At 40.0% G+C, this 14,126-nt stretch overlaps 2 protein-coding genes across 6 annotated transcripts in view; one reads left to right on the top strand and one right to left on the bottom strand.

Annotated features, from left to right (window-relative positions):
- Positions 1-6,891: 6,891 nt before the first annotated feature.
- LOC128628682 (kelch-like protein 10) overlaps positions 6,892-14,126 on the top strand; it is a 230,100-nt gene continuing 222,865 nt past the window's right edge. Inside the window, exon 1 of one of the 2 annotated variants that reach the window (XM_053684357.1) lies at positions 6,892-9,531. In XM_053684357.1, coding sequence (XP_053540332.1) covers positions 7,312-9,102 — 1,791 coding nt within the window. In that variant the 5' untranslated portion in view covers positions 6,892-7,311 and the 3' untranslated portion in view covers positions 9,103-9,531. Of the gene's footprint in view, positions 9,532-14,126 lie in introns of those variants that run through there. The other variant, XM_053684358.1, reaches the window with a different exon arrangement.
- The window catches only part of LOC124626708 (kinetochore-associated protein 1), a 45,641-nt gene continuing 41,324 nt past the window's right edge, over positions 9,810-14,126 (bottom strand). For 3 of the 4 annotated variants that reach the window (XM_053684392.1, XM_053684393.1, XM_053684391.1), the window contains one exon: positions 11,393-11,809. The gene's annotated coding sequence lies outside the window, so the exon portion shown is untranslated. Of the gene's footprint in view, positions 11,267-11,392; positions 11,810-14,126 lie in introns of those variants that run through there. The other variant, XR_008397358.1, reaches the window with a different exon arrangement.

The raw sequence follows: 14,126 nt of genomic DNA, 5'->3' as shown, positions 1-14,126 counted from the left end.
ATTTAATTCGGTTGTAGCTTTTTCAATCTCTTCCTCTCTTATGTCTTGATCACATTCTTTATCTTCCTCTCCTACTTTTTTTATTTGCTTAAATAATGATGCTTTTTCTTCTTCTTTTACTGCCTCTGAATTAAATAGATTTCATAATATGCTTTTATTTCTTTCAGAATTTCCTAACTTTTTTTCTACTACTTCTCCATTTTCTCCTTTTATTGTTTCAGCTTTCCCTTTTCTCCTTTCCAGATCGAAAAAAAAAAAATTTGTGCACTTTTCTCCTTCCACCATCTACTTTGCTTTACTTCGCAGCCTCGCACCTTGATATTTTATTTTCTAACATTTCTTTCAGTTCTTCCTCTATTACTTTTAATTTTTGTATATCTTTTTCTTTCTCATTTAATTCTTTTCCCCATCGTTCCCTTGTTTCTCTTTCCTTATTCTTTTTGCTTTTCTGTATTTGTCCGCAATATTTTATTGTAAATTTTTTCACTGTATTCTTCACATTTTCCCACCATATTCTTTTATCTTCCACATACATTCCATTTTCTTTTTTGTTTTCAATGATATCTTTTATCTTTTCAACATATTCTTCATTCTTTAAAAGTGCTGTGTTTAAGACCCATACCCATGGCCCTCTTTTCACTGTACTCCAGTCTATTTGCATAAAAAGTGGCTTATGATCACTTGTTTCTTCATACCTCATCCCTTCTATAAAACCTTCTATGTTCCTTGTACATAAAACAAAGTCTATTCTTGTTTTGCACATAAAATTCCCGACTATCTGCCTCCTTGAGTATTCTTTTTTCTTTTCATTCCTTTCTCTCCATATGTCAATCATGTTATTTTCATCCATCAATGATTTTAGCTCTTTTTTTCCGGTGTCATTTTTTTAAAAACCATTCCCTCAGCCATATCCAATTTACTAAACACTGTATTAAAATCCCACATTATAATAACTTGATTGATCCCTTAAAAACTTAAAATACTCTCTCTTTTCCTGCTCCCCTGTTGGTGCATGTACATTGACCACCACCACTTTCCTCTCTTCATATTCTATCTCTACCACCATACATTTCCCAAATGTGTCCTTATACACTATTTTACATTTTATGTCTCTATTTTCTTTTATTAGAATTGCTACTCCTCAGCCAAACTTATCATCGCCATTGTTATAAAATATTTCCCCATTCCATCTTTTCCTTATTTCACTTATATACCCATCTCTCCAGTTAGTTTCTTGTAATACAATCACATCTTCCCTTTTACACATTTCTTTCAATTTTTTCTTTTTTTTTTTTTACGTTTAAAAGTCCTCTTGCATTAAATGTAACAATTCTTAAATCATAAGACTGAGGAAAACGTACATCAAACTCATCTTTTCAGTCATTCCCCTCCAAGTCCTTTAGACACTCATACCTGTTTTCATGTTTAAGGGCATCCTTTTTAATCATTCTTTTTCTGGCTCCAAATAAAAAGCTTATAGCACCTAGTATTCCCATTCAGTCTCCCAACCAAGTACTAACTAGGCCCAACTTTTGGTTTTTAGTTTTTTTTTTTTTTTTTTAGTTATGCCTGACCCCAACCTTTGAACCCGATCGCTGACCCCAACCATAACCTTTGAACCCGATCGCTGACCCTAACCATAACCTTTGAACCCCTTCACTGACCCTAACCCCAACCATAACCTTGAACCCTATGCCTGACCCCAACCCTAAGCCTAACCATCTCCCCATCCTTTAACTTCATTCCTTAGCCTAAGCCTTACCCTAACCCTAAATAGTCCAATTTATCAGAAAAGGATAGATACATAGTCCATTAAAAACCAACTAGTCCATTTTTAAACCAGGACAGGATAGATACACAGACCATTCTTCACACATAAAGACAGGATAAAACCCTGAAAGTATGATGGATGAAAAAAGAGAAGGAAGAATTAGATATGCAATAAACCCGAATCTGGGATTTTATTTAAGAAATAAGCAATTCAAAAAACCTAACCCCTAACCCCCTGTTGGCTCAAATTTTGCCTATTACCCCAAAACACTTAAAATTCAACATAGAAGCCAATACTTACATCTACCTCTGAGCCCAGTTGGAGATAGAAAAAAAGACACCAGCCGTGAGTGAGAAGAAGCAAGGGTCCTAGATTTATTGTTCCGTTCCAACACACGAGATCCACACCGATGAGAATTCTCAGAAGTGATCTGATACCCTGAGCCTAAGCTCCAGTATTTATACTGTATTTACCCAGTAAATAACCCATATGTTTCAAGAAGACTATGATATCACTACCAATAGGGTTAAAACAAAGAGCTCATCTACCTTACTGGTATGTTCAAGAAAAGGGCTATTCCACTTACACATAGAATCAAAACCAGGGGTTTTCAAATTACACATAGAATCAAAACCAAGGGATTTCGACTAACCCAGAGAATCAGAACCAAGGGATTTCGACTAACCCAGAGAATCAAAACCAAGGGATTTGAATTACCCGTAGAATCAAAAAGTGGAGAGACAAAACAATCTAGAGTGACCTTGGTCTTACTATTATCTCACCGGGGGGGCAGCTTGACTCAGCCACCCTTATAAATGGCTCCTCATGGTTCTCTCTTAACATTAAGGCCTTCCTTGCGAGCCTGCATTTCTAGTTTATAATTTATTTTCATATTTGCTCTATATCTCTATTTTATATATAGTTATACTGCTTGAAAAACGGTTTACTGTACTTCCTACTTCATATCATTATATTACCCTTCTACTGTCCTACATATCCTATTATTCTTTTTTTTAATAAAGAGTATTCTATTATTATGATATTACCTTAATACTCCTTTTTATTATTCTTATAAAGTTATAATGTTATGTGTGCGAGAGAGAGTGTGTGTGTGTATGTCTACATGCCCGCCCTTGACTGTACGAGTGTGTGTGTGTGTGTGTGTGTTAGCTAGCACTCCTCAGCTCGTATACTACTTTTTGACTAATAAACCATAGTGTATTACTCTTAAAGACCTAAGATCTTTAAAGTGTGAATCCAATTCAATATCAGTCAATATCCGCCTCACACCGCTTCTGTGTGTCTTGGTGCCCGTCTTTTCTTCTTCTCCCCTTTACTTGATACTAGGTCTCCCTCATGTTTATTTTATGACATTTTTATCCACAACACCCCCTAACCCTAAGCCGCCCCTCCTGAACACATCACAGTGGCAAAATCTGGTAGAGTATCCTCGGACCCCACAGACGATGGGCTCTTAGATATCATTGATCTAGACCATAAACCAAACAGACATATCAACAAGGATAGAAAAGCGGTAGATTGGTCCATCATTTTCAAACCTGTAATTTTCATCGGGGACTCCAATCTCAGTCGGATCCCTAAAATCAAAAGTCCAAACATACAAGTCGACAGCTTTCCGGGGGCCAACTTCCTACACATGGCCAAAATTCTGCAGAAACAAAAAACACATCCACTTGTACATAAGGTAATTCTGTCCGGGGGTTTAAATAACAGGGGACAACATCCGTACAAAACGGCCATGAAACAACTGCAGTGCCTTTGGAGAACTGCCCAATCAAATTTTATATTCCCAAATGCCACAATTCACACACCCATTATTCAATTTTCAGAATCCCTACCTCCACAGGAGCAGCAGAATTTGGAGGTGTTGAATAAATACATTATGTCACACGGTAGTCCATTGTGGGAACTAAACAGATTGTCATTTTGGACAAAGCTCAATACATGTTCGAGGCTAAAAGACAACTGAATAACACCGACCATTACATACCTTTGAATCGCTCACTACAAGCCGAGACTAAATTAATTATACAAAACGTCCTGAATAGTTTACATCAGGAAAAATATATCAATCTAAAACAGAAACATTATTTAATGGGTCCAGATGTTCCCAGGCCTAGACTGTTCTATCTATTACTGAAAATACATGCTGCACCAGAAACATGGACCATCCCAGGCAAGATCCCCTGGGGCCGCCCGATAGTGTCGGACTGCGGAAGTGAGTCCTATCGCATGGCCCAATACATTGATAGTTTTTTTTTTAAATCCGTTGTCACAAACACCTCAAAGCTACATAAAGGACACATATGACTTTATTGCCAAAATACAAAACATCAGCATCTCAACGATTCATTTCTCTTTACAATTGACATAAACAGCCTATACACAAATATATCAACAGACTTAGGACTGAAAGCTGTTCAAAAAGTTTTCAGAAATCACCCGGATCCATACAGACCGGATAAATACATTTTACAACTCTTAGAAATAGGCCTAATGCGGAATGACTTTGAATTTGACTCACAATTTTACTTGGAGGTCCAAGGTACAGCAATGGGCAAAAAATTTGCACCAGCATACGCAAACATATACATGGCAGAATGGGAAACATCCCTTCTAGACAGATGCAAATTTAAGCGCCTAGTTTACTACAGATACCTGGATGACATCTTTGGGGTTTGGCAGCACGGAATGGAGGAATTCGTTCGATTCATCATACTTGCAAACACACATCATCCAAACATCACAATAAAACACAACGCTAATAGACAATCCATTCAGTTTCTAGACACTATGGTTTTCTTGGGTGAACCTGTTGAACAGTCCAGGGCACTCAAGACTAAAGTGTACTTCAAAAAAACAGACACGCATAGTCTTTTACACAAATCGAGTTTTCATCAAAAGCATACGTTCAAAGGGATAGTCAAGTCCCAGTTAATGTTTCCACCGCATCTGTACGGATGAGAACGACTTCCATGACACTACTGTTTAAAGCCCTTAGATATAGAGGCTATAGTCGCAGATTTTTTAAGACAAATCAAAGCCACAACACTGAGGGAAATAAAGACTCCACCTCCAGACACCCTGCTGCCAAACCCCCAACAGGTCATCCTGTTAATAACTACCTACAATCAACAAACACTAGCCTTTAAATAAAAAAGTTAAAAACAATTTTGAATGCACTCAACACCAACTAACGGTTTTACAAAAATTCAAAGTCATTTCGACGTACAGAAAAAACAAAAACATTAAGGATATCTTGGTCCGTTCCAGATTCAGCTCTAAAACTCTCCGGCAGCAGTCTCCGTGGCAAGCATACCATAGAAAAATAAAATAGATTTTAGGTACACCCATAACGCAAAGTCTATACTTGAACACAAGCAATATAGTGTACTGTATAACATGTGCATATTGTCGGAAACGCTATATTGGGGGAAACTAAAAACACACTAGCGGCAAGGTTAAAACAACATTTACACATCAAGAATAACACCATAAATACAAAACTGATTCATCATTTTAAAGAACACTGGATAAACCAATTGACAATCTCAGGGTTGGAATCTAACACTGCATTTGTTTAAATGGATACACAGATTAAGAACATGGACTCCCGTGGGACTTAATGAGAGGGGGAGAAGTTTATGGTAAGACACCGGTTTTAAACCATAAAATGACATTACGTTGAGCATATATGTAAACCCGGAAATGGTTTAAGAAGTATAAATAGGGAATTCAAGTTTTGAGGGGAATCATAAAATAACATTATCCATAAATAAAAGTTACATAGTAGTGTCACATGTGCTTCCACATTTCTTGACCTCCCTTAGATGCTTTGTTTTAATTTGATCTGCTCTGAAATTATGGTCTCAAAATAATAAAAAATAATTAGAATTCGCATTAAGCAAATTATTTAGATAATCTCAGGTGTGGGGCTTTAATTCTCTTTAAGCTTTCAACCCTGTTTTGATTCATAAATTGTTTTAATTTATTAGCAAAACTGCACAATTTAGAATGAATGTTGTATTTGACAGTGTTGAAAGAGTTGCCGTGAACTTACTAAGTTTACAGGCATTAAGATTAAAAATGTACACTTGTCTAAATGTCCTACATAAACATATACAGTGGGGTCGAAAAGTCTGACCATTTTTTTCTGAGGTTTTTTTATTTAAAATTTGAAATGACCAGGTCATGAAAATTCACAATGAGTCACAACTAGTGATTGGGATGAATAGGCTGTACAGTATTGTCCCATTAGCTCAGGTATTCCAGGTATGTCAAGTATGTAATACTGTTCATTATTGTAGCAGGTGGGGAGTTGGTTTAGCGGAAGTCTGCAGAAGGACTGTGGTGGAATGGGGAATTAACATTGCATACCTGTTGCATATTTTTGTTTTCTTATATGAACAAGCTGTTCTCTCTCTCGTGTGTGTGTGTGTGTGTGTGTGTGTGTGTGTGTGTGTGTGTGTGTGTGTGTGTGTGTGTGTGTGTGTGTGTGTGTGTGTGTGTGTGTGTGTGTGTGTGTGTGATTTAGAGGTGAAGAGACAGGACACAATCGCATGAGATCAGCATGTTTATTAGGGCATATACAAAAATCATAGTCACGGATCAAAGTGTAGTCAGTTAAAAAGATTAAACTATTGAACTGGTATTTATTTATTTAATATTTATTCTTGTTAGAAATATAACGTTAGAAATCTTCATCCTTAATTCTGTCTATAGCAGGAAAAAAAGTGTTATTTAGAGTGTGTAGTGTAATGATATAAAATATCATATGACACTTTTTGTAATAAAATAATATCTGTAATAAAACCTACGTAGGCCACACTAAGTAAAGAACATAATTAGCATTTCATTTAAAATGTCATGGCGTCAAAACTTATAGCAGAGGTCATCAGTGCAGAATTTATTTCTGGTGTAAAACACCTAAATGTTTTAAAAAGGTTACTAAAAGTGGACAAGTTTAATTACTTTTCTCACCAAAAAGCTGGAAAGGTAATGTTTATCTGTATAAACATCTCTCTATCTATCTATCTATCTATCTATCTATCTATCTATCTATCTATCTATCTATAAAGCTATTAAACAAACAAATAAATAAAAAATATACAGCCATTATTAACTATTTCATCATCAATATTTAATCATTTTAATGTAGGATTAATTCTATTTGGGAAATTCAACCTGGGAGTTTCTTTTTTTTCTTTTTTTAGGAAAATAAACAGTTCTTTACACCAGACGTGTGCATTTTGGACATGCGCAGGATTTAAAGACGTTTTTAAAGCATTTCACAGAGACTGCTCCTGTACTGCAGGTTTCTGTCAGGTTCGCTGCATCCTGTATGTATCCGTGGTTACAGAATTAGAATTGGAACCTTGGAATCATGAGCTGTTATTATTCTGAAATGTGGAATCAGAACATTCCTGAGAATAAAAGCTGATCTGCATCAAGACAATCCACATTCAGAGGAAAGCTGTACATTCAGTAGCTCTGACCTGCATACAAACACTGGATAGAACATGAGTAAACAGGAAGAAGAGAAGGGAATGGAGAGGAAGGTAGACGGGATGTCCTGCAACATCATCAATGAGCTGCGGTTAGAGAAGCAGCTCTGTGACGCAGTCATCGTGGTGGACGGCGCCGAATTCCACGTGCACAAGAACATCCTGTGCGGCTGCAGCCCATACTTCATGGCTCTCTTCACCAACGGCGGGTACCCTCCTGATAAGCTTAGGTACAGCATCCCTAACGTTTCCGCCAAGATAATGGAGCTGATCGTGGAGTACGCGTATATAAGACGTGTTAACATCACAGAGAAAAACGTGTGTAAGCTGCTGATCGCTGCTGATTGTCTGTTGGTGAACAGCCTGGTGAACGACTGCTGCACGTTCCTGAAGGCTCAGCTGTGTCCCGAGAACTGCGTTAAGATCTGGCATTTAGCTCACTCCTACTTCTGTGAGAAGTTGAAGCAGCAGGCCTTCCGGTTTATCTTGCACAACTTTGAGGAGATGGTGCGCCTCTCTGAGGAGTTCCTGGATCTGACAGTCGAGCAGCTGAGCGAGATAATCGAGAAGGACGAACTGAACGTGAAACAGGAGAGCGTGGTGTTTGAAGCCATCTTACAGTGGATCAAACATGCGCCATGGAAACGGAAAGCGCACATAGGAGTGTTACTGCCTAAGGTGCGTCTGGGGCTACTGACACACGATTACCTTATGAACAATGTGAGCAACAACGTTTTAGTGATGGACGACATGACATGTAAGCCGATCGTCACCAGCGTTCTGATGGGCATCGATGACCTCAACCCGAGCCTTCCTCTCAGCTCTGATCTCCAGAGACTCCGCCTGCCCAGCGCCGTTCTGCTGGCCATCGGTGGCTATGGCCACAAGAATCTCAATACCATAGAAGCATACGATACGCGAGCGGCGCGTTGGGTCAATGTCACATGCGACGACGAGAGTCCACGAGCCTATCATGGGACGGTGTATCTGAACGGCTTCGTGTACTGCATCGGAGGATTTGACAGTGTGGATTTCCTCAACAGTGTGAGAAGGTTTGACCCCATCACCAGAACCTGGGCTCAGGTGAACCCCATGCACTCTTGCCGGTGTGACGTGAGCGTGTGTGTGCTGGACAGTCGTATCTATGCGATGGGAGGATTTGATGGCATCAGACAGGTGAGGACGGTGGAGCGATATGAACCTGAGAATGATCGGTGGTGCATGATCGCGCCGATGCACGAACGAAGGGGCGACTCTAGCGCTACAGTACTGAATGGCAAAGTGTACATATGTGGAGGGTTTGACGGGAACGGGTGTTTGTTCACGGGGGAGTATTACAGTCCTCAGACGGGAGCGTGGACCCTCATCACCCCCATGATGATCAGAAGGCGTGGACTGGGCGTGGTTGCGTACGGAGGATGGGTTTACGCTGTTGGGGGAAATGATGGTGTTAATCAAATAAGCAATGTAGAGGTGTATAATCCTCAGACCAACGTGTGGACACAAGGTCCAGCCATGAACAACAAGCGCAGCAACTTCGGCATTGAGGTGCTGGACGATCTCCTGTTCGTTGCTGGAGGAGAGAACGGCACTACCATCATGGATGAAGTGGAGTGTTATGATAAGCAGACTTCTGAATGGCATGCAGTCAAAAACATGGGGATTTCTCGCCATGCTCTGAGCTGCTGTGTGCTGTCTGGTTTACCCAACATGGCAGAGTACGCTGCTCCCCGAGACAATCCCTACAGAGTCCCTCAGAGCTCACAGAGCACCAGAGGCTACCTCACACCTCCTGCCAACGTCTGAGACGTACAAATAAACCTCTCTCTTCATCAGCATCATTTTGTTCTCAAGAATCAAATTAACCACTCTGAAGCAGTCAAACTACTGAATTTGCCTTTTGTTTACTCTCTTATGCTGCAAACCGTTGTACTGAAACTCGTAAACCCACAACGTCCCTCATGGAGACGTGCGATAGAACAGTCCTGAGAGCTCTCACACACACACGTACACATACCTGAGATCACAATGACATGGCGGCACTCATGTGGTCAACGCTAAACAGAATTCCTTCACGTTATTTTCTATGTGATGAAACCGGACTTTGTTGACTTGTAGCTTTTGTGTCATAAGTTTTGGTTCGTGACGTAATTCCGCTGATTTTAGCCCAAATTCACTAATGTGATAAAATCACTGTAACGGATCATTTTTACGAGCAAAGATGAAGACAGGGGACGACGATTATACATCATTTCTCTCTGTACATCACAGGAATAATTCATGTAGGTCTTATTAATATGTTAATCAAACTCAAATATGACCTTGCTCAGAGTATCCACCAGTATTTCTGAGCCGGAACGCCTTTAGATCGGAACGCCGGAAAACTGGTTCTGTACTTTCAGAGCTCGAGTACAACAGAGTGCAGCATTAATACCAGCAGATCCACAGCAATGGACTCTCGGATAATACTATAAACACCAGGTTCAATTACACTACAATCAAACAAGAAAAAAAACATGGCTTAGGAAAAAAGGACACAAAATAATGACAGAGTAAAGGAAAAGGAGAGACACAGAATGTGTGTGTATGGGAGAGAGAGAATGATAGAGAGAGAATATGTATGTGTGAGAGAGGATGAGAGAGAGAGAGATGATGAGAGAGAATGATGCAGAGAGAATTTGTGTGTGTGAGTGAGAGATAGAGATGATGAGAGAGAATGATACAGAGAGAGGATGAGAGAGAGAATGAGAGAGAATGAGAGAGATATGAATGAAAATTAAATAGAAAGAATGAAAAGCAGAAATCAAGAGGGAAAACAAAAAGAGAAAGACAAACACACTACATGAGGGACTGACAGAAAAAGTTCGAAACAAAAAAGTGAGAAGAAAAGAAATGTAAAAAATAATGGAGAGAAAGAAAGAGCAAAAAAGGAACAATAAAAATGATAAATATGAAAGAGAAAGAAATTATGGTAGGGGAATAAAAAGGTAGGACACAATTACTAAAAATCAGGAGAAACCCTGGAAAAGAAGAGGAAGAGAGAAGATAAAGAAAAAAGGAAAGAGAGGAAGGAGAAAAGAGAGAGAGGGATGAAAGAAATGAAGACAGATTAACGTTTCACCTTGAAGAAGTCAGTTTTGTCAGCGATGTGCTTTAACATCCCCTGTGTGAGTGGCGGCCTGATCACCACGGCAACACGACCCTGGCTCGGGCTCATCGGCTGGGCGGAGTCAGCCACGCCCACCCGTTCTGCTGTCACCATGGCGACGGAATGCGTCAGACCCACCAGGTCCATGAGGAGGGAGACAGCGACGGCGCGGATGCTGAAGTCCAGCTCAGAGAAACAGATGTTCATCAGAGACTCGAGCCACCGAGGAGGCGGAGTCACACCGCCGCTGTCTGACATCATCATCACCACACACACGTCATTAATAATCATATTAATATTAACTATTATTATTGTTGATGTTGATATTAATTTATAAGTAATCATACATTGTAATTAGTAATAATAAACAGCAAATAATAAATAAATCAGTAATATTACATAAAAAAGTAAATCCAGAATAATCATCAGAAAACTTTCAAATAAACAATAACATGCAAATGTGAGAGTATGTTCTGTTTAATATGCACTGGTTAAATAAAATCATTTTGGCAGCCGTGAACGCAGACACGCACTCCTTCTGTTCAAATACACACAACCTCTCTGTTAACTCCGCCTCCCCCTGGTTAGACCCCCCCCCAACTGGGTGATGTAGAGCTCCACCAGTCTGCACAGAAAGTGCTGGAAGTGCCCGAGGCAGTGCTGCATCACAGGAGCACCAGAGAACCAGGCTGGAGTTTAGGATCGTACTGGAGAGGGGCATGGTCATCAGACTCCGCCTCCTCGTACTGAACAAAATCTGTAAAGCTGCTCTCTGGAGAACAAACTGTGGAGGGATTTTCCCTGTCCTCAAACATGTCCTCGCTGACCGGGACATCAAGACATAACCGGGCCGTGGGAGAGAGAGAGAGAGAGAGAGAGAGAGACAGGAGAGAAGGAGAGAGAGAGACAAGAGAGAGAGAGAGAAAGAGAGGTAGGGTAAAAAATTATTTAAAAAGTATACAAGATCATAGTAAGAAGTCAAAGAAAGTATTAGAAACTAGTGTACTAAACAAACAATCTGATCATTGTCACTGTTTATAATTCATACTGTTTACTGCTTTTCTTTCTTATTCTTGTCATTTTGTGTGACTTACAGTGTGAGTGAAATTTCCAGCATCTCATTACTGCGTGATGACTTCACGCAGACTGTGTGTGTGTGTGTGTGTGATGTGTGTATGTGGTGCACTGACCTGGCGTGTGGTCACTGGACAGGAGGACGACGGGGGGATGAGCGGAGGTTGGACTTTGGAGCAGAGGCACAGACAGTGTTGCAGTCCGAGCTGCAGCGTAACGGCCGACACCATCCTCAACAACTGGGGCAAGTGTTCTGTCTGGATCTCTATATACACACATCTCCTACACACACTTACAGACAGACAGACAGACAGACAGAGAGAGAGAGAAAATGTAACTCAGTTGATCTGCTGAAAGTCATGAAACTGTTACACAGTCAGTGTGTAAAATGTAAAGTCTTGATACCGTGTATTTGGTGTACGATGGTGTATTTGGTGTACGATGGTGTATTTGGTGTACGATGGTGTTTTTGGCTGTCATGTAAAGAGAAACTGTGTGACAATGAGCCTTGTGAAGTTGACTCAGCCCTCAGGGGTTTAATAAGATCACCACTAAGAACTGAATACTTACTGCAAGTTGGTTAATGACCTTGAAACATTTAAACAGAAATGGGGTGTAAATCAATGTATTTGTGATGTTGATTATAACGGAAATAGTTACATATTTATTTGAGGTTTTTTTAGTGATAATGTGATGTGCTGAAACATGATGCTTAATTGATTAGTCTATGAGGGGGAAAAATGTTTTAATCTTTGGTATTAAAGGATATTTCCAGTCCATCCAAGGGTTTTCTCTCTCTCCCTCTGTCTCACCTAGGATTCTCTCTCCCTCTGTCTCACCTAGGATTCTCTCTCCCCCTGTCTCACCTAGGATTCTCTCTCTCTCCCTCTCTCCAAGGGTTTTCTCTCTCTCACCTAGGGTTCTCTCTCTCTCTCTCACTCTGTCTCACCTAGGATTCTCTCACTCTCTGTCTCACCTAGGATTCTCTCACTCTCTGTCTCACCTAGGATTCTCTCACTCTCTGTCTCACCTAGGATTCTCACTCTTTCTCTCTCTCTCTCTCTCTCTCTCTCTCTCTCTCCAAAGGTTTTCTCTCCCTCACCTAGGGTTCTCTCTCTCTCTCACTCTCCATCTCACCTAGGATTCTCTCTCTCTCCAAGGGTTCTTTCACTCTCTCCCCTTCGCACACCACCTCACACTCTTGCCCTCTCTGGATTTCTGTAAAGCTGCTTTCTAGCAATGTCTATTGTTAGAAGTGATTTATAGAAATGAAACTGATGTGAATTAATGTTTTATTATTATCATGAAATAGAATGTTATTGATATTCTACTGACTGTTGTAATCTCAGAGATGCATGATGCCAAATCTGAGACATTTATAAAGCTTTATCTAAAGTTTTTTGTGAAATGAAAACATGTTGGTGCTCATAAAATATCCTGTTTCTCAAAAAGTAGTGTGATTAATTGCTTTTAAATGAGCTATCATTTAAGCAGTCTGGAACAAAGTCTAACTTAAAAACTGTGAGGTCGGCATGAAAACTGTGATATTTAGGAACAACTTGCTTGATCTGATTGTTCAGGTAGTTAACGATCTCCTCCACCTGATCAGACCGATCCTTTAACACCAAATGCTTCATGAGGGGCCGAAAGTGCTCGCTCTGCATCAAGCTCTGGTATATTATAATAATATATAACAATAATAATATATATTAATATTATACTTGCTCAGTTATTTATTGAGAAAAATGATCCAGTATTACATATCTGTGAGGGGTAAAAGTATGTGAACCGTTGCTTTCAGTAAGCGTTGTGAGCTCCCTGTGCATTAATAACTGCAGATAAACGTTTGGGGTAACTGTTGATCAGTCCTGCACATCGACTTGGAGGATTTTTATCCCGTTCCTCAGTCCAGAACAGCTTCAACTCTAGGATGTTGGTGGGTTTCCTCACATGAACTGCTTGCTTCAGGTTCTTCCACAACATTTCTACTGTATTAAGGTCAGGACTTTGACTTGGCCATTCCAGAACATTAACTTTATTCTTCTTTAATCATTCTTTGGAATGACACGTGTGCTCAGGGTTATTGTCTTGCTGCATGACCCACTTTCTCTTGAGATTCAGTTCACAGACAGATATCCTGATATTTCCCTTTAGAAATCGCCATCCTGGTCCAGATGTAGCAAAACAGGCCCAAACCATGATACTACCACCAGCATGTTTCACAGATGGGGTGAGGTTCTTGTGCTGGAATTCAGTGTTTTCCTTTCTCCAATCATAACGCTTCTCATTTAAACTAAAAATTCTATTTTTGTCTCATCCATCCACAAAACATTTTTCCAACATCCTTCTGTTTTGTCCACATGATCTTTAGCAGACTGCGGAAGGTCAGCACTCTTCTTTTTGAGACCACTGGCTTTCTCCTTGCAACCCTGCCATGTACACCATTGTTGTTCAGTGTTCTCCTGATGGTAGACTCAAGAATATTAGCCAATGTGAGGGGGCCTTTAGCTGCTTAGAAATTACCCTGGGTTCCTTTGTGACCTCGCAGTCTATTAAATATCTTCATTTTGGGGAGATCTTTATTGGACCCTACTGCAGGGGAGGGTAA

This window comes from Ictalurus punctatus, chromosome 12, assembly GCF_001660625.3.
Source record: "Ictalurus punctatus breed USDA103 chromosome 12, Coco_2.0, whole genome shotgun sequence".
NCBI classification, from domain to species: domain Eukaryota; kingdom Metazoa; phylum Chordata; class Actinopteri; order Siluriformes; family Ictaluridae; genus Ictalurus; species Ictalurus punctatus.
The sequence above is the reverse complement of the archived record's forward strand: the minus strand, read 5'-3'. Positions and strand labels throughout refer to the sequence as shown.